At 37.9% G+C, this 22,749-nt stretch overlaps 1 protein-coding gene and 1 long non-coding RNA gene across 2 annotated transcripts in view; one reads left to right on the top strand and one right to left on the bottom strand.

Annotated features, from left to right (window-relative positions):
• Positions 1-22,749, bottom strand: part of dpyda (dihydropyrimidine dehydrogenase a) — a 139,977-nt gene that overhangs the window by 31,250 nt on the left and 85,978 nt on the right. The window contains exons 14-16 of the mRNA XM_083550841.1: positions 18,068-18,232; positions 13,051-13,119; positions 8,801-8,884 (exon numbers count right to left, since the gene is read on the bottom strand). Coding sequence (XP_083406967.1) covers positions 8,801-8,884; positions 13,051-13,119; positions 18,068-18,232 — 318 coding nt within the window. The remainder of the gene's footprint in view (positions 1-8,800; positions 8,885-13,050; positions 13,120-18,067; positions 18,233-22,749) is intronic.
• Positions 1,054-5,345, top strand: LOC310726828. Its single transcript, XR_014533835.1, has 2 exons — positions 1,054-3,249; positions 3,311-5,345. It is a non-coding gene; the product is annotated as an uncharacterized lncRNA (long non-coding RNA).

Raw genomic sequence — 22,749 nt, 5'->3', positions numbered from 1 at the left:
CGATAGAGGGATTATATAAGTGTGAACTGCTGCTCCAGGAGGATTCACGCTTTATTAGACATCTCCTGGCCTGTCAGTCTGGCTGTTTAGAGGAAGGAGAGGCTGCTCAGTGTCTGACGTGCTCACACTCAGCGCAGTTCTGCAGCCTGCTCAAGCATACAACCACGTCTAAATCTACGACAGCCAAACCACCAAACCAACAGCAACACAAGGACGGCTGCTGCACGATCGCTCACTCAAATATATTTGTGCGTCTCTCCCAACACATTTAATGCATAAAATGCAGGCAACACACACACAGACAAACAGACACACAAAAACACACACATATTCGATTTGTATCCATATTTAAACTTAACACATTTAAACACATTCAACTACATGTTCAAGTCTCGTATAGATAGTAGACAATATGGTTTCGGATGATTTACAATATTATACTTCAAAATACTTACTTGGTGACAATGTGTAAAAATGTTGCATATCATTTTACATTTTTAGGAAATATGGTGTATAATATAGTCTATAGAAGCACCAAAATTTGAACATTTATATAACAGTACATACTATCAACAACTACACAGGAACACCGGTACACTTACTAATTCATGCAATATTTAATCAGCCAATTATGTGGAAGCAGCACAATCCATAAAATCATAAAGATTCAGGTCACAAGTTTCAGTTAATGCTTACATTAAACATTAGAATAAGGGGTATGGATGTAATTTATACATTTTGAAACTCTTGGTATTTTTACAAACAACAGTTTACAGAAAATGCAGAAAAATAAATCCAGTCAGCAGGATGTCTGTCACTGTCACAATAACCACACTCCATAACTATAGTGAGCAAAAAATTATTTCTGTATGCACAACACTGAGTCAAAGGTACAATATCAAAGACATCATCATGGGCTTGTAAGTGTATATGTATATAATAAAAAATCTCTCTCTCTCTCTCTCTTTCGCTCTCTCTCTCTCTCTCTCTCTCTCTCTTTCGCTCTCTCTCTCTCTCTCTCTATCTATCTATCTATCTATCTATCTATCTATCTATCTATCTATCTATCTATCTATCTATCTATCTATCTATCTATCTATCTATCTATCTCCTGTTATATACAGTAGAGTATGATGTATTATATACATACAATATATTACACAGGCCTTCAAAGAAACTTATCTAAGACTTAGACTTGTTATATTTTTTCACTAAAAGAAACAATATTAAAAATGGTATATATCTTGACTAAGTTACAGTTTTCCAACCAGGTGCACTCAACCCCCATGTCCAAAGTAGGCACATTTTAAAGCATGAACCTTTTCACATGAGTCAAATACAACCTTTATTTAAAAAAGAAAAAAGACTTTCTTTTGTGTTGCAAGATCAGAATCAAATAAAACCTTTTTTTCCATTCTTGAAACCACAGCATGCATTGAGGGTATTAAACAAAGAACTAAAAATGAAATATTGTCCTATGTTCTGGTTATTTAATGCTCTGACAAATATATAGTGACTGAGGTATAGTGGCATAACCAAGATAAATAATAGGCTTCTTTAATAATTATATAAGTTAAGTAAGAACAAATCTTTGGCAGTCTACTTCAAGCCATAGAATACTATGTTTTTTTGCCAGTTGTGTACACAAAGCTGCTATTAGACCTGTAGGGTCTAGGAACTGTAAAAGTTCTGATCATGCTGAGATTTTTAGCATAACTTTTAACCAAAATGGCATTTGATTTCCTACAGTTTGTGCTGACCTTTTCCTTTCATTATCTTAGACTCATTACATAATGCAGCCTTTACTGCTTTCTTTCTATCTTTATTTCTCCACACACAGAAACTAGAAGCAGAACATTCATATAACAGTCTCTGCTTCTCAGCGTCCTTCTCCCTGTTTTCCTTTTCCTTTAGCAAACTCTATCATTTGTGCATTTCAACAGAATGGCCGTCTTTTTTTTTTTTTTGTCGAATCCAGCAACTATTAATACATATCTTATTGAGCAATTGGTCTTGCTTGCTTGTACAAAAAACAAAATGTGTGATTTACCAGGTCCATGTGCAAAATGGAACATTGAAGTCAGTTTCCGGCAGAGAGGAAAGGTTAGTGTTTGATTTTTAAAACCATTAGCCAGTATTGATTTGTCAGAATAAGTTACACAAAAAAGAAAAAAAATGTCCCTGAGACTGTTTCATTTCTATTTCCATGACATGTTAGGTAATTCAGTGCCATTTTCTCCTATGAGATTCAGAATTTGTGTATCTGTTGATATGCTTTAGAGACATGGACAGAAGGATGGTACTTGCTCCTAAAAGATATGCCACACACACACTTTCTAAAGGCTCTAGATGAAGGACAGAAAAGGTTACTGTGTTATAGATAAAATTCATACATAGTATTTCTTTCCCCAGAATATATTGGATTTATGCACTTGTGTTTCCAGCAAGTGTCATCCATAGCAATTTGTCTTGATTTATTCAAGACTTAAACAGGGTATAAACAAGGTTGGAGTGCTGGATTCAACTAGTCTGCTCCGAGCCATCTGCCAGTGAAGGAGCTGTAATATCTGAGCTCCTGAGAGATGGTTAATCGCGCTGTTGGCGTCTTGGGGAGATTCATTGGTTGATGTAGCAGATCTTGAACTCCGGGCAACAAAACCAGATGTCACTACAGTGTTATAGGAAAGAGTGCCTTCTGTTCTTTTACAAACCTGTAGTAACGTTCGTCTGTATGAATAAACCTTCAGATACAAATCTAATGTTAGTGTTAAAAACAGGCTGCATGTAAATATTACACTAAAGTTTTCAAATTTGTTTTAGTTAAGACCAGAAGAACCTGTTCAGTACATCAGTGGCACTTCACCTGCTCTGCAGTGTGTTCACTTATCAGCATTCATCTGAATGAACATAATGTGAATCATTGGCCAATAAGCATTTCCACATTTTGCTAGGTTATAAATTAAAAATTAAATGGCCTTAATCAGTATTATATATTTTTAATAAAATTGCATAATCATTCACTTCTATAACTGTGCACCCTCTTTATTAGTTCATATGGAAAAATCTACAATATAAAAAAAATTTTTGTTGATAAGAAACATTTATTGCAATGTTTATTGCAATGAGTTTATGCTCTGGTTTTCTCCCCAGCAGATTAACAGAGATGCACACGGTTTTCAAATATATCCAAATATAAGTCCAATTTCAATTTAGACTGAAGATTCCAAAATTCATTTGTTTGCTGTTCTGGTCTACAATCTATGTGTACGATACCTCTGGTCAATGCATGCCAGTAAAAACCTACATGGAGGTTTTTCTATATTATACACAACTACAGTATATGAGTCAGGCAACTTTTGTGGCAAGCATGCGCCTGGTGCTGGTGCACTCTGCGTCTAGCATCCTGAGGGCATGGCTTCTTATGAGCAGAATGGTGTTAGTCTTTAAAGAAGACAGCAGGAACACAGCCGCACCGAAAGAAAAGCTGGCCTTCCTCCCAGAGGGGTCACAGGAAAATTGCATTAGGCCTGTTCCAGCAAAAGAGACGAGGTCGTGGCCTGCAGCCAGGCACCAGCCACCAAACAGATGCTGCTTGTAAGAACTGTGCTCTCACAGTGGGCACGTGCTCCCTCTGAGGCCTGCCTGTGACAGCTTATTACAGGCCAGATGGGGTTGAGAGTATGAGTCTGTAGGCCAGGAACCATGTCCCTGGTCCTCCATGCAGTCCGCTACACACAACATTGCATGCATGACTGGACTGCCCCGACATCTGTTTGTGTGTGTGTATGCATGGCAGTCTTGCTTTTTTGGCAGAAGGACTGGGGAAAAAAATTCAGCAGAACCTGCCACTAATGGCCTGGGAACGATGCAGACCTGTAGCAGGGTACCGCAAAATCAGGAACATGGTCAACAGCCAGAGTGCCTCGTGGGCACATGATCAGACACGGAGAGCTTACAGTCCCACTCAAGAGCATTCAGCAAAGAAAATCGACCGGTGAGCAGCAATAAGAGCTGAGTGAATTGCGAACTCACACCGGCAGCACTGTTCAGGAGGAATGGCTGCATGGAGGAGGGGAGGTCTAGTATGAAATTAAAGGAGGGGCACGGTGTCTCCGTGGAGAATTCTTTATTTATTTTCTCTCTCCCCCGTGCTGTCACCGCAGGGCAGGTGGAGCCCGGCATGGGATTCATTTCAGCACAACGGGGGGTGAGTGGAGAGAGGGAACAAGGAGAGAGGGTCAAAAGAGAGAGAGAGAGAGAGAGAGAGAGAGGGTCTTTAGCACCCTCAGGCAGAAAGACAGGAGGGGCTCAGGTTTTAACAGAGCTCGGTGGAAAAGGGAGAGTGGCTTTGCACCTGAAATTTTAATTTTGCCATGCAAGGTCACGGCAGGTGGGCGCTCTCGTTAAGCGCCAGTAGTCGGCAAGTCCCGTAGGAGGGATGATTGAAGCAGTGTGCCACTAGGTCCTGTTTGGTAGGCTGAAAATAGTTGTGGGAGCCTGCGCCGCTTTTAATTTGTGAATCCAAGGAGCTGTATTGAAGTCTGGGAAAAATATGAGCTCCCAATGGATGCTGAGTCAAAAACAAGTAAGAGCAATGAAATAAAGACTCCTCATACCTGGAAGATCTTAATCCGTCACAAACACTGAGGTGTTTTACATGCCCCCTCAACCTGATATTTTAGTAACTGTGCTTAAGTCAAATGAGTAGACCAGAAACTGCAGACAGAAAAATACATGGTCACACCAAGTAGTCAAAAAGCAAAAATAGCGATAATGCGCATGGCAGCCATACTGAGGTGAGGTTCTGAGGCTTCTATTCAAATTCTTTAGGAAATGTAATGCTTCCTGAATAGAACATTGAAACCTCAATCAGTAAACAAGATAATAATATCATTACATGTATTTATGCTTATCATAAGTAAACAAAAATCATCTCTAATGGTGAATAGATTTTAAAACAGCTCTGAGAAAAGAATGAACATTATAGTGTGCAAGCTCACCACAGTCACTAGGGGGAAATTGCATATTAATATCCCATTAAAATCAAATTCTGCCTCTCTTTTGATGTAGTCAGAAATAATGTTTTTCCCCAGCTAGTAGAGGAAGTGCCAAACGGTGTGATTAAATGATATTGCCTCTCTTTAGTTCACATGGAGGTTACCTGCCTGCGGCCCGGCAGCTTTGATTAGCTTTTTGTCTTAGAGCAGAAAATCTACAGCAAACGGATATAACTCTTTAAATTTACGAGTGCTGCAGTGGAAAATAGTTCCATCTCTGTTAGGAGAGAAAACCTGTTTTATTTCCTGTAGTATAACACATAATCAAAGGAGAAAAAAAAATAATAAGGGGGAAAAAAAAACGTGTTTCATCAACCCATGGTGAATAAGGATCTAAAAGTATCTGTAACATACAATGAGGTATGTTTGTCTTTCAGATGATATCATTACTTCCACCAAACATTTATTTCATTCATCAGGGTTATGGTATTCTATTGCTTATTAAAGGAATCAAAAGCAATGCTGTCTGTTATTGCTGTGCATCTACAGTGTGTGCTTTTAATTTTGGAGGAAAAAAATAAATAAAAAATAAATAAATATATATATATATATATATATATATATATATATATATATATATATATATATATATATATATATATATATATATATTGTGTGTGTATACATACACACACACACACACACACACACACACACACACACACACACACACACACACACACATTAATAGGTGATGGACTTCTGAAGATGGGCAGAAATCATCTTCAAGCTGGACAAATTGAATCCACCATCAGACAGCATAATACTAAATAAATAACATGTTTATATGCTGAAAAATATTTGACTGTTTTTATGGATTTCTATGGAGTTTTTCTTTCACTTAAAAAGTAGTGGCACATAAAAAAGGCAAGTTGAATGAAGTCACATTTCTGTTTTAACACAGTTGACCTGCAAAATCAGTAGTGTATTATTAATGGTGAATCGTTTCGTTAGTATCTAAAAAGATATTTATAGATGCGCTCACACAGATCAGACTCTGCAGAATATTGCCCATTGTATGAGCTGTCGGCAGTGGACAGGAGAGGACAGGACAGGAATTGTCAGTGGCTCACAGCCACTGGGTGCTCATAAGCCGGTTGCTGGTTCACCTGTAGTCCTTTATTGGATCACTATTGAAACTAATCTTACATACCAGGAACACCCCACAAGACCTACTGTTTTGGAGATGCTCTGAACATGTTGTCTAATCACAGTTTGGTCCTTGTCAAAGTCATTTAGAACCGTATGCATTTTTCTTACATCCAACACATCAATATTGTTCATATCCATTTTATGTTGTGTTGCGTTATGTTGTGTTGTGTTATGTTGCACCTAGCAAAGCCTCATTCATTACATTCCACTGGCTTGCTCTTGTGAATAAAAGATGAAAGCAGTGTTTGACTGGGCATGCTTTGTTTTGGACTATAGTTATTCAACAGGATGTGAACAGCAGATCTGTTGTATTTATCTGACACAGGCTCTAGAAAAGAAAATGCAAACAGTGAGAAAAGTCTGACTGTGTGATGGAAGCATCTCATGATGGAAAGGCCAACTCTGGTGCTTCAAACAGCCCTTTTATCTTAAACAAAAAGCTTTTTCTGCTTTGCATTTAATGATTTTGTTTTTGTTTCAGCTATCTGACATTCGTGTTGCTGCCAGAGCAGGTTTTCATGTTATTTCCTTGACCACTACAGACTTGGTGACAAGCTGTGTCAAAAGCGGCTAGAAGCAGAAAGCACAATTTCCAATTTTTTAAACAGACCCATAACAAAACACCCAGATTTACTGTTTTAAAACTGTGAAGAAGCTATCCGAACATGCCATGTAATATTGAATGCCCTAAAAGGAAACAAACAGAACCACACTGGCCACCAAAACATTACTTACTGTACATTCAGGAACAGCTTTATACCTGCACATTCATGCAGTGAAGAAAAAGTAAATATGATTTCTATGACTTTGATTGTGGCATGGTTGTTTGTAATGTGAGAATTTCCAAAACTGCTGATCTCCTGGGATTGTCTCCATAAACTAAAACTAAACAAAAAAGAAAACCTAAAGTTTACAAAGACCAGAGCAAAAAACAAAAAAGCATTGTGAGTGACAGTTCTGTGAGTGGAAACATCTAATTGTAAATAGAGGTAAATGGTCAGATCAGTTTGAGTTGCCAGGAAGCATATAGTAACTCATACAATCACCCTTTTCAACTGTGGTGTGCCAAACAGTATCTTAGAATGCACAAAACATCAATGATGTGGATCAGGTTCCATTCCTATGTGCCAAGAACAAGAATCTGAGGCTATCATGGGCACAGACTCACCCAGCCTGGCCAATATTAGAGAGAAAAGTCCCCTGGTCTTCAACTCTCTAGTTTTATTGGATCTGAGCCCATGAAAGCCTCCGATTATTGTTTTTGGCTGACAGAGGTGGAACTTGTTGAGGTTTCCTGCTCATGTATTCCACCCACCTTAAAGTTTGATGTGTTGTGCATATTGAGATTCATTTCTGCTCATCATGTTTGCGAACAGTGATTGTTGGTGTCCTTATAGACTTCCTTACAACACACACATCTCTGGCCATTGTCCTTTGATATCTCTCATCAAGTTGTTTCAGCCTGCAAACCCTCTTTATATTAACATTCTGTGTAAACTCTAAACATTGCTGTGTGGGAGATGTACTTGAAATAGCCCTTCTGGTACCATGGTTAAAGTCACAGAGATCACACTATTTTCACATTCTGATGCTTCATTTTCAAATGATTGGTTTATTAGAAAAGTGAAGAAATGTACAGGCGTTAATAATAGAGGGGATGGTGAGAACAATGAGTGTATATAAAATAGATAGATAGATAGATAGATAGATAGATAGATAGATAGATAGATAGATAGATAGATAGATAGATAGATAGATAGATAGATAGATAGATAGATAGATAGATAGATAGATAGATAGATAGATAGATAGATAGAGATGCATTGCAGATGAGAAAAGGTGCACTTAATATTCTAAGAATAAACGCTACATTAATCCTAGTGCACTGCGTTTTTAGTCTGAAAGAAAACAATTTACAAACAGCTAAATCATTTATGGATTATTAATTTCTGTTAATGCTTTGATTGAATGCAATGTTAAAGGAAAGGTGCATTATTAAGACCCTCATGCAAAACACTCCCTGGAGTCAAGACCCATTAGTGGGTGATTGTGGTTGATCTCCCTATCGTACCTGTCATCAAAGTTTCACAACATAGACAATAAAAGTTTCATTTCATGTTGTGAAGTGCCCAGAGAGGTACATTTACCTCAGGCATGACTACACCTCCTCCGTGACTGATTTACAAAACGAGTTACGTTATTACACTGATATTTAGAATTTCTACAAAATCCTTGAGGATTGACATATTCCCATTTCCATCAATAAGAAATGCTTTCTTTCTATATTTAATGAAATATGTTAATTTTCTAGAAGAGGAAAGCAGTTAGCCTGGCCAGGTATGATATTCACTAGAACACTGTATAATATTGTAGAGATGTTCACCTCATATGCTATACATGCTGTATGTGTGTCTTTTCAGCAGCTTAATTCAATAAGTTTAAATATTCAACCATAGTGTATATACAAGTAGTTTAGTAGTCTCTCAGCTCACTCACCAACTGACAAGTCAAGTTCTTATAGAGAGAGTGTATGCTCCTTTAGCATGGATCTCAGTATGTATGAGGTGCAAAGTGGGGTGTGTTGGATGTACCTGCCCGCAGGCGAGTCCCATACCCCTCTCTCCCATTCCATGAGGGCAGGATAAATTAAGTTCCAGGGCATCAGCTCCAGAAGCCTGTATAAGGGTCAGATTTATGCAAATGTTACTTCAATATAGTCAATGAATTCATGCTTTTCATATAAAAGTGGCAACATTGATCTCAGTCCATATGCAAGTCTCATCAGTGAAATATGCTTCATGCAAAAATAAAAAATAAAAATGCTATTTATTAATTGTATCCAAAAGGAGAGATGTATGCCAATGAGAGATAAAAAAAAAAACAAAAAACCAACAGTGACTGAAACATTAGGACTAAAATAGATCAGACAAGTGATAACTGTTCCACATGGATGCACGGGAGATGCTGCTCTGTATGTAGACCTGTGGAGTGGGGCATATAAAGTGGCTGAGGAGGAAAGGCGCTTGACAGGCAATTACATATCCGTGGGGGCTTTAAACCACATCACATGTGGGATTTAAACAATTACAAAAGCTCCACAAACCTGACAGAGTGACTCCGGCTGTAGATTTATGATTTTCCACAGACTGACAGCCATTAGAGAGGGGAAAAGAAGAATAAGTATTTTAGCCTTACAAAGTGCAGAGGAGCAAGTGGCAGGATGAAGCCATTTATCATAGTCAGTTGGAAAGAGGAGGAAGCATGGCAGCCCTGGATTAGGCTTCAGATTTCATGGTCAATTAGGGCCAAATGCAGGTACAAAATGGACACAATGCACCGTGATCCCAAAGCCAATTATCAATAATGTTTAATTTCACCCAGCTTCCTTTAAGCCCTTTATAGACAGGGCAAGAGACAGGAGGTGGCTGCCTCACACTCCCCCTTTTCCACACAACAAAAGGCCACACACACAATGAATTAAGCACACTATCATAGCAGATCACAATAAGCAGCTTTAAAAGGGAAGAGCACACGAAAACCATTTGTCATTGCAGGCTTAAAAGAGATTGACATAGAAAACGTGGCCAAAATTAAGCAAAACTTTATAGAGAAAAGCTGGTCAGCTGTGCCGGCGAGGTTGGATTCTGTTCCTCCAATGCTTCATTATTAAAAAACACAACATAGGGAGAACAAACCAGGAGAGACAGAAACACAAGAATAGATAATTATAAAGACAGCAATATGTGGAAAGGAGGTGAAGGGGCATACAGAGAGGATGAAAAGATCAAGAGGAGAGGCTTTGTGCCATAGCTTTACACCTATTTTCCTAATCTTAAACAGACCACTACCCCCTCACATACACAGCAATTTAAACACTCCACTCTAACCCACATGTTAGTACTATATTCTATACTCCTCTTCTGCACCATGAGTGGTAAATGTCCAATTTATATTTTTGAGATACCGGATTTAAGCAAATGAGAATCTGCCACTAACATGAGGGCAAACTGATGTTCTACCCATTTATAATGTGTTATAAAAATGACCGAACATGACACCTAAGAGGAAATTTCATGGTAAATATAATTTTCCTAGTAAAGCAAAACAGTAGTGCCAAATGAAATCTGAGAAAAAGTGCCATCTTTGGTTTATTCCCCCATTCACAGCAGTTTAAAGCAGAACAATCATAAGTACACTACACAAGAAGGTCATGAGCTTGAAGCAGTTCTTTATCTAAGATGACACTGGGCTATCAGCTCCCAACTTGATGAGGCAAGATCCCTGTCATAGACTTTAGATGGTTGGCTTGATATCAGAGGGTATCAGGAGCACAACCACAAAAGAAAGCGAAGATCTACACACATATTCCAACATGGAGCCTGAACAGATTCTAGATAGATGTTGAACAAACAGGAGGGAAGTCAGCCATGACTGAAAGTAAAAAGGTGCCTGTAATGTAAGACTGATTTGAGGCTTTTCTGAACTCAGGCTCATATTCTCACAATGATCCGCCTTTTCACAGACATCTCAAACACACTAACACTGGGGCATTCAAAATGCAACACAGTATTCCAGGACCTTAAAAGAAATAGTGGAGCAGACAAAACATATGATCAACATATAGTGTAAGTGTATGAAAAATCCAGGACTGGTTTACTAGTTTTCTAATCATGAACCAGTTCTGTCTCTTTAAAATATTCTGCTGGGGTTCATCACATGCATGTATGTAAATCTTTAAGCTGAAGGCAGCTCATCAGTCCTAAAACAAGCTACAAGGTGAGAGACATTAGATTAAAAAGAGGAGAGTTTTCACTGACATTTGACGATAGATAATCTGTTTATTTACCCTTTAGCATACTGACAAAGAAAAGAGAATGTATAAAGATGGGTAAAACATCAAATTCATGTGCACATGATTTTCTGATATGTAGTGTCCATGGTTTTAATCAAAACTAGTAATGTGAAGCTCCAGAACAAAAAAAAAAACACAACTATATATATATATATATATATATATATATATATATATATATATATATATATATATATATATATATATATATATATATATATATATAAATATTAAATTAATTACTCTGAACTGTGTGAGAAACGGCTGTTTAATCATGGCCATTGTAATCTATGAATGTAATGTAATTCCACCTTTACAAATTAAAATCTTTGTTTGTACTAGTTGACGATAAGCATTAATTTATTTTCATACTTCATATGCAGTGTCACATTGCTATTTCTGCTCACAATTTGAAAATAAAAATAGAGTACAAACAGGTTATGGAGACACTTTGACATCTAGGAATTACAGCTTCTAGCTCGTGGTTATGATGCAATATTTCTCTATCAGGCGGAAATTTGTGTGGAGGGAGCAGTAATGGGGGGCAGTTGAAAGTGAAAAAAATTATTTACTTTACTCTGACGTGTGTGTGATGGAAAAGAAAGGGGGGGAAAGAGAACAAAAAAAAACTTTTAAGTAGTATCCTTGGGCAAGCCACAGTGTTAAGTGTTCCCTTCCAGAATTTTCAAAGTGAAAATTAATGGTTGAATCTCCTTGAAAATGGAGTTACCATGGAAACCAGTCTTTTATTTCATATTTGCCGGCAGAGGTAACTAAACAGTCTGCTATGGATGTGATGAAAACAATGAATTCAGTTCAGAAGACACCACAAGAAACAAAAAAGAAGGCACTAAAGGCACTTATTTTTTTATTTTTTTCCCCCCTCAGCTCCCCAACTATAGCCAGTGGCACTGCTAACCTCCTTTGCAACTCAGATCTACACCAGAGTGCAAGAAAGAAGGTAAAGTCTTAAACTCAACCTTTGTTTCTACTACACTTGGGGAGCTATGTTTAGGTTTAGGATTCGGTCCTGGGCTAGGTTAGGTAACAGAAAGCAAGGTGATGAATGCAGGGAAAAGACAGTGTGTCCTACTGGCAACCCTAATGCAATACAAGGTTAGATCAGTGTCTTGTCCGCTCTGTGACTGTGCAATATGCAAAAGGTACCTGACAGTAATACAGAGAGGGGCAGAAGAGAAAGGAGACAGCACTAACCAGATGTCCATCTTTTCAGAGTGGAAGAAGGGGGGTGGTTGGATGAAGCTTGACAGGTCAGGTTTAATGAGGTCCAACAGAGAGCAAGAGCGTCAATGAAATCAATAGCAGAATTAACACATTGACACGTGGGCCTGTTTACTTTCTGACATTTTCTGTGCACAATTAAGCACCAGAGATATGTGAGTCAACACCGATTAATTCCAGGGGCAACTGAATGGTCTCAATCTATTTCCATATAAAATATCAACTCTGGGTTTACTTGTGAGTTTCAGTGCTTGCATGCAACGTTGTACATGTGTGTTCACACTGGGTCTGCTGGGGTTTAACGTGACTGACACCAGAAAAGGACAGGGGTTATAGAGCTCCTGCTCACAGATGGGAGAGCCGGAAGAAGCTTGGTCTGAAGATGCCCCCCTTCCCTGCCCAGCTCTCTTTCTCACTCTACTCCTTCAGAGCCTCCCTCCTTCTCTGGCATCTGTCTCAGCCTCTTGGCAGTGACAAACCAGTTGGGTCTTATAAACATTTGCCTAAATGTAGCACGCTTCAGATCCAAGATTAATTGCCACGGATTCAATATTTGGGGTGTTTATGCAATAAGCGTGAATGTTGCTTTTGCAGTTTGGAAAGGTGTGGTACATCGCACTTTTCTCCTCTCTATTCCCAAGCAATGGTTATAGAGGCAGTGCTATCAAAAGAGTCAAATTATCAGCAAGGAAGAGAGTATAATTTCACAACTGTGTGCGCTGGTAAATTATCATAACAAAGACTCACCTCTGCCATTTTGGCAAGCTCAGTCCAATCAGCTTTGTTGTAGCTGCACATTATGCTGGAAATGACAATCTATGGCAGATAGAAAGAGTAAGTGAGAGAGCGAGAGAGAGAGAGAGAAAGAGAGAGAGAGAGGGGGAAAGAGAGACAGAGGGAAAAAGACAGATTAGAGCAACATAGACAGTCTTACAAATTGCAGATTCATTTTATCTTTGTAGACTTGGACCATTTGATGTGCATGCGCATGTTTATCCCCCCTGCTTTGTTTCAACACATTTCAAAAATCGGGACATTAAAAGGTCACTCAATCCTTCTTCTCCTTCCTCAAAGTCACAAAATCAATATCTATAATTTAGAAAAAAAATTGTTATCAAAACAAATCTACAGGCATGCTGGTTTATTAAAACAATAAAGACATAATTGAGAAGGTATTAGCTAAGAGCCCCTATGCTAGGGCTGGATTAGCCTGGGCCATTTTAATTTTTCTTTTCCCTGGCACATTACAAGCCAAATATAAAAACAAGTTCTGGAGGACCAGCTTCTAAATAATTGCTTCCTGGTTTTATGTAATCAAAGCTGTCGGGAAAAAAAAAGCTTTCACATACTTTACAGCACTCTGCACATAATGCACTGTATGTCATATACAAGACAAAATTCTCTTGGAAGAATGAAGATGCTGTATTTTAGCACACCGCATCCACCATTTGCTTTTGTTTTCCGTGTTATATACAGTACATAGCTGTCTCTCGATCGCCAAGTAATAGCTGTAAATCTGCTACACGCTGAAAGCCTGTGCTCTATTATTTATTTAGATCTTAAAAACAGCTTTATCAAATGACCATGACTTCCTTTTGTAAGTTGATGCAGAAAAGATGGCAAAAGAACAGAAAGTGTGTCTCTAACAAAAGAAATATCTGTGGATATAAAGAGCAAGAAAACAGATTTCAGAGGAGGATATTAAACTCTGAGGATTTGCTCTCCCCAAGGACAAATTTCCGCTAGATATAAATCTCTGGGGCATTAGGCTCCCCCAAAAGCACTGCACAGTTAGGAACTAAGTAGAGCCCACCTACACAAGTGCAGGAAATATTGCCAAGTTTTAGAGGGCAAATAAAGTTAAGCACCCTGACATTTACTGCTCAGATTTACCAAACAACCTTGACATATAAGTGATATTTGATACACCCTCAAATAGTCTTTGGTAATATTAATGTAAAGCCCAGGAAAGCAGGGCAGATACGGAAGTGCTGCTGGAGATGACGGAGATTAATACTTTTCACTGAGTTTCATTTTCGGTGCCACGGACGCACACAGTATTCTATTTTGATTTGAGGCTGACCTTTGACCACTGTAACGTCACATTATGGGACAGCGGTCCTTGAAAATGGCAGCAGGGCATCCTTTTTTCCGGTTTATTAAAGACAATCAGGGCTAAAAGTGCCATCAGACAGGCAAAGCAAGTTAACGGCAGCGGGAAGTGTGGAGACTGTGAGAGAAGCGGGATTACCTTGTTATCAGCTCAATAACCCTGTGCCTATCTCTCGCCTCTGTTCGTTCAGCACACTGTAACAAAGCGTCTCCATGGAGATCAGTCACCTCAAGCCTGTCACTCGGCCAGCATATAAGAACGTTTCAGAGCGCCTCGCCCCTCCTTCACGCCATGCAGCAGCCATTCCCCTCGTAATGGGGGGAAAATTTGAAGCATTGATGATGACAATCACAGCAATTTGTCCATAAGCTCTGACCTGCAAGGGCTGTAACTGCAGTTTAGACAAGGTTTGGACGTAGGCTGTGGAATGAAAAAATGCCCCAGGGGCAGGGCAGTCTGAACAACCTTTTCTGCTAGCAAATGGAAATCGTCCAAATATGATTTTCTTTCAAATTCAAGTGTTTCTGCATGGGTCCATAAACAAATCTCATTCTAGCATACCCAAACACACACACACACAATCTCTTGTAGCAGATTTGTTTCCATTCATGCTGCAGAAGAGATGTACAATGTAGTGGAGTGTAGCCTTTGTAACAAAGAGCTGAGGAGAGTCTGCTGTCTGTTCTCTCCTCACACACATCTCAGCTTTTTTTCATCTTCCTCACAAAGCCGCAGAAGTGAATGCTGGACCTTGCGTCTGATATCGCTCGCTTTGACTGCAGCCAGAAAGTCTCCACCAAATCAATTAATCCTTTGATATTTCTTAAGTAGAGGAACATAAAACTGAGCGCAGAAAATGAACAATTGAGTTGTCATTTTTGTAATTTCAGCCGACATATGCTGCTCCGTCTGTACAAATAAGAAATGGCGGCGCAAAACTGAGATATGGACTCGGTCCACACCATAAATATTTGTGTTTCATTTGCAAACATGAGCCTTGCATTGCTGTGAATATGAAACGGGACAGTGAGGAATTAATACGGAGATTATATTCAAATTGTATGATTTGAAAACAACCAAAACTGCAGAGATCGGATATAGGTCTATAAAAGACATTATACAGTCCCTCATACGAGAGCATTGAAAAACCTAGAACATAATAAACAATAGCTCGTGTTTTTGAATCGGTTGTGAGTATATCCTATTTACTGCACAAGAGATATAGCTCAAAATAAGATTAAAGAAAAGCTCCTAATGTAAAAATGCAACAATTAGTTGACATATCTGATTGTGTTCATCCTAAAAAAAATCTGCCCAGATATATGTATATAAAGAGTCATTAATTTAATCCACAAAAAACCTGTAATGTAAGAGGAAATAGACGAGCCGGGTAGAATGTAATATACTAGTAAACGATCACTGCTGCTATTACATCACATAGGACAGGGATTTTTAAAAGGTCTGACACAAGGTTTAAAAACCCCACAAAAAAAGAAATCTAATTTCATTTGCAAAATATAGGCTTATTACTTAGATAACAATAAGAAGAACAAAGCTGTCAAAACAAACCAGAAAAAAAATAAAAATTTCTTGCCACATTTAGAAGAAATTTAATGCAAATTTGTTACAGTTTAAAGTGTAATCGGATGTTTCCATGTACACCTGCAAACAACATTAAAAAATCTTATATTATGCACAGAACTCTGAACAAAGGAAGCATCAATATTGACAATTGACGATAAAAGCCTACTTGACTTAACTTGACATTATAGTATATTTTAAATTATTAAAGAAATAACAGTAAGAGTATAAAACATGTGAAGCAGTCTCATAGCTTTATAAGGGAACTTCCTTTAGCCTTTTACATTTTGCTTAATTATGTTTAACAATGAGCTTTTTTCAGCAAATAGTTTTTTTTTATTAATTAAATTTGCCTGTTTTATTTGATCTAGAAATTAGGAAACAAGCATCCAAAATCACACTGGACATCACATACCCAGATCACTTTTTAAATCGCTGCCCTCTGGCCAGCGCTACAGAGCACCAGAAGAACTCAAAAACAGTATTTTACCACATGAACTCGTAAACACAAGAATTATATATATGTATACTTTTTTCTATTTACAATTTATTAACCTGCGTATGGTTTTATAATTTTACAATTTCTATACACCATTTAAAACTTGAACATTTCTATATACTGTATAGGATCTTTATATTTTGCATGCCATCGTGTCTGCTGTCTATTTTATTTTTTTCCATATACTGTACCTCAACTCTTCTCTCAATAAGACCAATTTCTTTTGTGTGTGTGAGCACACTTGGCAATAGAAAGTCATTTTGATTCTGATCAAGTGATCAAGTTCTCAGTTTAGCAAAATAATCAATTAAATTTATATAAATGATTATCCATTATTATTTGTTTTCTGCTGTGTGAATTTACTCTGGCTTTTGGGCCATCTTTACTGAAGTGAGTGAAACACACCAGCTGTTGCTGAAGGGGTCGTTTTAGCAGCACAACATCAGGGACTTTAAAGACAAGAACAATGATATGATCAAAAAAACTGTAAAAATTAAATTATGTAAAATCATAGCAAGTTTCCAGGCTGGCTATATCAGCAGCTCCCTCCTGCAGGTTTACAAGCAGCGCTCAAATGTTAGTGTGGCAGTTTAAATGGATAACGCATAAACCGAAATGGTTCAGTTCTTCACTTTTTTATTTATTTATTTATTTTTTATGCTGTGGGCACTTGAGTAGTTCGAAAGGTTGAACAGAGTTATATGCTAATGGAGAAATAAATAAATTGTGACAAAATACGGAACAAAGATGGCTACAGAAAAAAGAATCCTATCGTTTTCTTTATTGCAGGTGCCTCATAGCACATGAGGCGCAAAAATAGAAGGAATGAAAGCTGAAATATCAGCAACGAAGATGCTGCCAAGATGATCATTTGAACTCACCAATGATCCAAACTGTAATTTCCATGAGACTGAATTCAGAGAGATCAGAGGAACAATAGCGCTAATAACAACATTCACTAAGCCGTATAAATCATCAGACCAAAAACAAGCAATTCCTATTTTGCTTCTATAAACCTGGAGAAAAAAATTATTCCAGAAAAGAATAACACTGTGATACATCAATAAATAAATAAATAAATGAATACACAAGAGTTAAATCTGCTAATGTTGTCATCATCTCACTTCTTTCTCTGTGATTTCAAGCTAGCTGCCTTCAGCCTGAATGCTAAAGAAAACAAATATAGCAGCTGTAGAAGCTCAAAAATGTGTCAAGCCACTTTTACCCTGTTCGCTCCCTGGCTTCTTAGGAGTTGTGAACATCAGCGCTTGAGTATGGATGTTTATATTGTTTCATGTTTTACAACTTCCTTACTGCTTTAAATTTGGAAATAGTATTTTTTTAATGAATCAGATTTGTACTAAAACTGATACAACATGGGATGCTTTCCAGTTGACAAAATAGTACCTTAAAATCACCCATTGTTGAACACCATCAGTACTCCTATCAATCCAACTGGATACCAATGAAAGCTGCAAGAATTCCACTTGAATATATGTGCCATCCTGGCTTATCTGTGTCTGCAGTAGTGTCTGTTTCATTAGATTTCCTGTAGTGAATGAGTTTCTTACATTGTGAGGGAAGTCTGCCTTAAGCTCAGACACACTTTGGCACCAGTAGGCTGCAGTTTTCTCACTGATGAGCTCGATGTTGAGGAAGGAGCCCTGGCCTGGGCCGAATAACGGACCCGATGTTGTCCCGCGCACAATTCGTGGAGATACGTTGGTCACTAGATCCTGTAGATCAAACCAGAAAGAAAGAATATTGAGAGATTTCAGAAACAATGAATTTAAACACTTTGGTGTTTAAAAAAAACACAATTATTGTATTTAGATACAGAAATACAGCAACTATTTTACTTATAAGGGAATTACACACATACTGTAAAGCCAAATTTCATCAAGCACAAGAGCAAAATCAAGAGGAGAAACTGAAAACTTACAGAAATAATTAGGATGGAATTAAAACTAGCAGGTCATGAAAAAAAGGAAAAAAAAAGCAACACAGGACTCGCTTTTTGGATTTTTGTCTCGAATAGACTTTTCAGACAAAGTGCAAGCTTGAGTCATAGTAAATAACCTGGTTTGAGAGATGGCTCCAATCTCTTACCTTACAGGACTCCCCTTTGATGACATCCATTACAGCAAACACTACAACATGTCTAAAACTCTGATGGAAAACTTCCCTCACCAGGGCAAAGAAGAAAAAAATAACGGCATAATGCTGAGCTTTACTTAGACTTTTATGTGCTGTAAATGCTTGTGTGCAGTCTTCTCCAGTAGCTGGGCCATAATCAGTCCACTCAAGGCATTAGAGCATAGTGAAAGCAGCTTCAACCTGCTAATGGCTCAAGCAGAACACAAAATGGCACCATCCACCTCTCCAACTGAAAGGTCACAACATAAAGCCAACAGGAATGCCAACGGAGTTATAAAATGGATTGGATTTAGCTTTTATAATGACAGCAACTTCAACATACTGAAGGAATTGTATTATCTGTATTATAACTGTCACAAGGAAAATTGACACATAAAAAGGATACGGTGTCCTAAAAGGAAAAAAGGAACGATAGAGAAGATAGAGTCATACATAATTTGAACCATATGACAGAAATTATCTTTCTCTCAGTTTCCTTCAGTATTCGGTATCTTGAATCGATAAAGCAAGAGTACCTGTAGTAGAAGTGACAGCTTAATTCGCCCACCTTGGATAAACTGTCCATCACAATTTAGCAGTGTAACAGAACAATTTAACATAGACCGATTAAAACCTACCCTTACAGAACAATTAAGATAATTGTGCGCTAACTTAATTTTACGACATTTAGACTGTTTTCCAGCTACACTGACAAGAACGTGTAATTGCTGCTAATTCTATTAAATTAGCATAAGTTGAATTAGATGCAGTAGAGCTAGAACTGGTTTCTCGTTTTCTTTTCTTTTTTTTAATCAGATTAAATAAGTTTTATCTTTATAACCTGTAATAGTTACATTGTGCTTTTATAAGTGTATACTTTTGTATAATTGCGAATCATTACCCCCAGCTCATCCTAAAATCCCAGGTTTGGTTTTCAATATGACCTGAATGCATGCATCACACTGGGATACAGTACATTTTTACAGTGGTGTACGAGCCACAAGTGATACAAAAAAAACCCACAAAAAATTCAAGGAAGCCCTGCTTTTTGTGCAAAAATCTATCAAAGTCATATTTTTGATTACAGACACATCTCACTGTGAATATTCAATCAAGAGATGCAAATACAAGGGCACTTAAAAAAAAAAAAGAAAAAAAAAAAAGACTGGAAACGAGGTGCTGTTTTTGGTGCAACATTGATGTGTGTGTGTGTGTGGGGGGGGGGGGGGGGGTGACAGTTTGGGATATGGCATATGGTTTTGAATAAAGACGTAACCTAATTTTAATAAAAGTATGCAGTCTGTCCGTTGAAGGCACTATGGAAATTGAGACCATCATCCCAAGGGCTCCAGAAAAAAAATTGTATTTAATGAAGCTGTGACCAGGGAACATTTGGCTCTGGGCATTCGCTACTATCAGGCTAAGGTTGAACAAGAGTTTTAATATTAAGCAAGTGAAAACCATAAAAATCGCCCAAAGGGAGAAAACTGGCATACTATAGAAACAGGAATCACACTGTGTAAGATAAGGTGCATGCACACACACACACACACACACACACACACACACACACACACACACACACACACACACACATGCTCACACACGCTTACACACATATACGCTACAACCACCATACTGACTAGAAAGAACTGAGTTCTCCAAGATAGCTTAGGTTAGACGTGACATGCATTTCAAAGCGCACCTCTGTGTGCTCACGTGTATCTGTCAACACTGACTTATGCACCAACTCAAAACCGCCACTGAACATGATGTGTTTCTTTACCATTTCTTTGACTGTAACAATGCACTGCATAAGTGTATTGTTTTAATGCCGGCCATTAGCGGGCTGTGACCCATGAAGAGGATGATGTGTACTTTATCCCTTGTTCCCCATCCTGCCTCTTGTTAATGACCAAGGCTGTGTTTTGGCACTAACCAGGTTTTTATCACAGCAGAACAGGTCCCTAATCCCCCCTCCCCCACACACAGCAAACAGCCTTTCATACTCAAACATACAAGAAATACTAATCATACACAACGGACCGAACAGCACAGTGCACACATATACCCAGACTGTGTGTGTGTGTGTGTGTGTGTATGTATATATATATATAATGTTTATATATATTATTGTATAGAATGTATTTAATGTAAAGTTTTGAATTTGGGTTGAAATCTTATGACTGCAAATGTCATAGCACACAATATTATTTTCAAACTTAGCGAGCTCCTGTGGTCGAAGGCATTGTCACCCTGGAACACAGCCCTCCCATCAGGATTAAAATGCTGTATCATGGGATAAAGACGATCAGTCATATCTATATCCTTAAGGGACTGCGCAACTGATGATAATCTCACACATTAAGCCACATGCTTTAACTAATAGTACATGAAATCATTTCCTATACTGAGGCCGAATGTAACAGTGTGGTCTCAGGAGATTCGATTTGAATGCAAGCAGTTTTGCTCTTCAATTATTTGAATGATAATAACTGAAGAGAAATAGATACTGGCAGAATATTTAAATGTAATATCATTGCAGGAGCTGCATGCCCGAACCATGACCAATTCTGTTTCAAAAGAAAATGACTGAAGATATAGCTGCATTACACAAACATATATTATTAAAAACACTTGAGAAAAATTAAAAGCCTGCACTACTACTACCAGCATAGAGCAGGTCTATAATAGCAATTACACATTTCTATCTTTTATGCCATTCAATCATTTTTATTTCAGATTTAAGGGGAAATTATGCATATTAAAGTAATATACATGCATAGCATGATGAAAAGTTTATAACCTGCAGTCATCTGGCAGATTAGTTTCCTTCCAGTGCGCCCACTCGCAAGGAACATGGACAATTAAAGCAATAAATTCTGCAAGGATTTGTGATACATGGCAAGTCAAACATGAGAATAATTCACTATTTATCCATCTTAGAAAAAAAAAAAACACATTTTACACATACCAAACAGCCATAACATTAAAACCATCTAATATTGCATCTGTCCCACTTGTGCAACCAAAACAGCTTTTACTGGTCAAGGCATAGATTACACAAGAACACTGAAGACATTAACCAGAGTCTTTTAAGCTCCTGTAAGTTCATGCACATTCCACAGAAACTCAACTCATCAGCCCAGGCAACTTTATTTCATTGTTCCATGATGCTGATCTGATGCTCAGGTGTCCTTTGTAGGATTCTTTTCTAGCAGAACACGGACGTAAGCATACAAGCTGTGCAACCACATACACAGCTTGCTGCAATGCTTGGTGTCTTCTGACACCTTTCTATCACGGCCGGCATAAATTTTTCAGAAATTCGTGCTACAGTAGCAAATCTATGTGTCTTAGGCACCCATGTCCCCGTTTCATGTTCATGGCTTGGAACTTTTTTGGGAAGACCTGCTGTTTTAGAGTTTCTCTGACCAATGCACCTATTCACAATTTATCACCTTGTCAAAGTCACTCAGACCCTTATGCTTGGCTATTTTTATATATATTTTTTGGGGGGGATTCCAATAGATTAACTTCAAGAACTAACATTGTAACATAAAAAAACACTGTTATTCAATTCACCTTGTCAGTGGTGTTAATGTTATGGCTAATTGAGGTATATTGTAACATATCTTAATTGTAAAAAAGAATCTGACAAAATAAAGGTTGAATTTTAACTCAAATTGAAGATATGTGGTAATAATCTGAGCCTTCAGTGATAAGCAGAATGCAAACAGGTCTAAATAAATAAATACACCTGGAAAGGCCATAATTACCCAGAGTGGCCCCAAGTGCAGGCATTAATCATTATAAGCAATTGTGACAGATAAATCAAAGCATAGCTTGTTCAGTTCTCACCAGCACTCTGGCCAGCCACTACAACCTGGACTCCATAAAACAGAGAGAAGAGGGAAGACAGCAAGAACGTGTGAGAGGGGTTGAGGGAAAGAGGAAGAGAAAAGTAAGAGGTGTTACTATGCTTGTAAATATGATCCATCTTTGTTTATAATGTGCAGATGTAGCACTTGTAAAGTCATCATTTCCTCCTGGCGTTAACTGTGGTCATTTCTCACGAAGGGAATCGATGATATTCTTCTGCATGGATTAATACTGT

This window comes from Silurus aristotelis (genome assembly GCF_946808225.1).
Source record: "Silurus aristotelis genome assembly, chromosome: 1".
Taxonomy (NCBI): domain Eukaryota; kingdom Metazoa; phylum Chordata; class Actinopteri; order Siluriformes; family Siluridae; genus Silurus; species Silurus aristotelis.
Note: the sequence above shows the minus strand (reverse complement) of the source record. Positions and strands in the feature narration are given on the sequence as shown.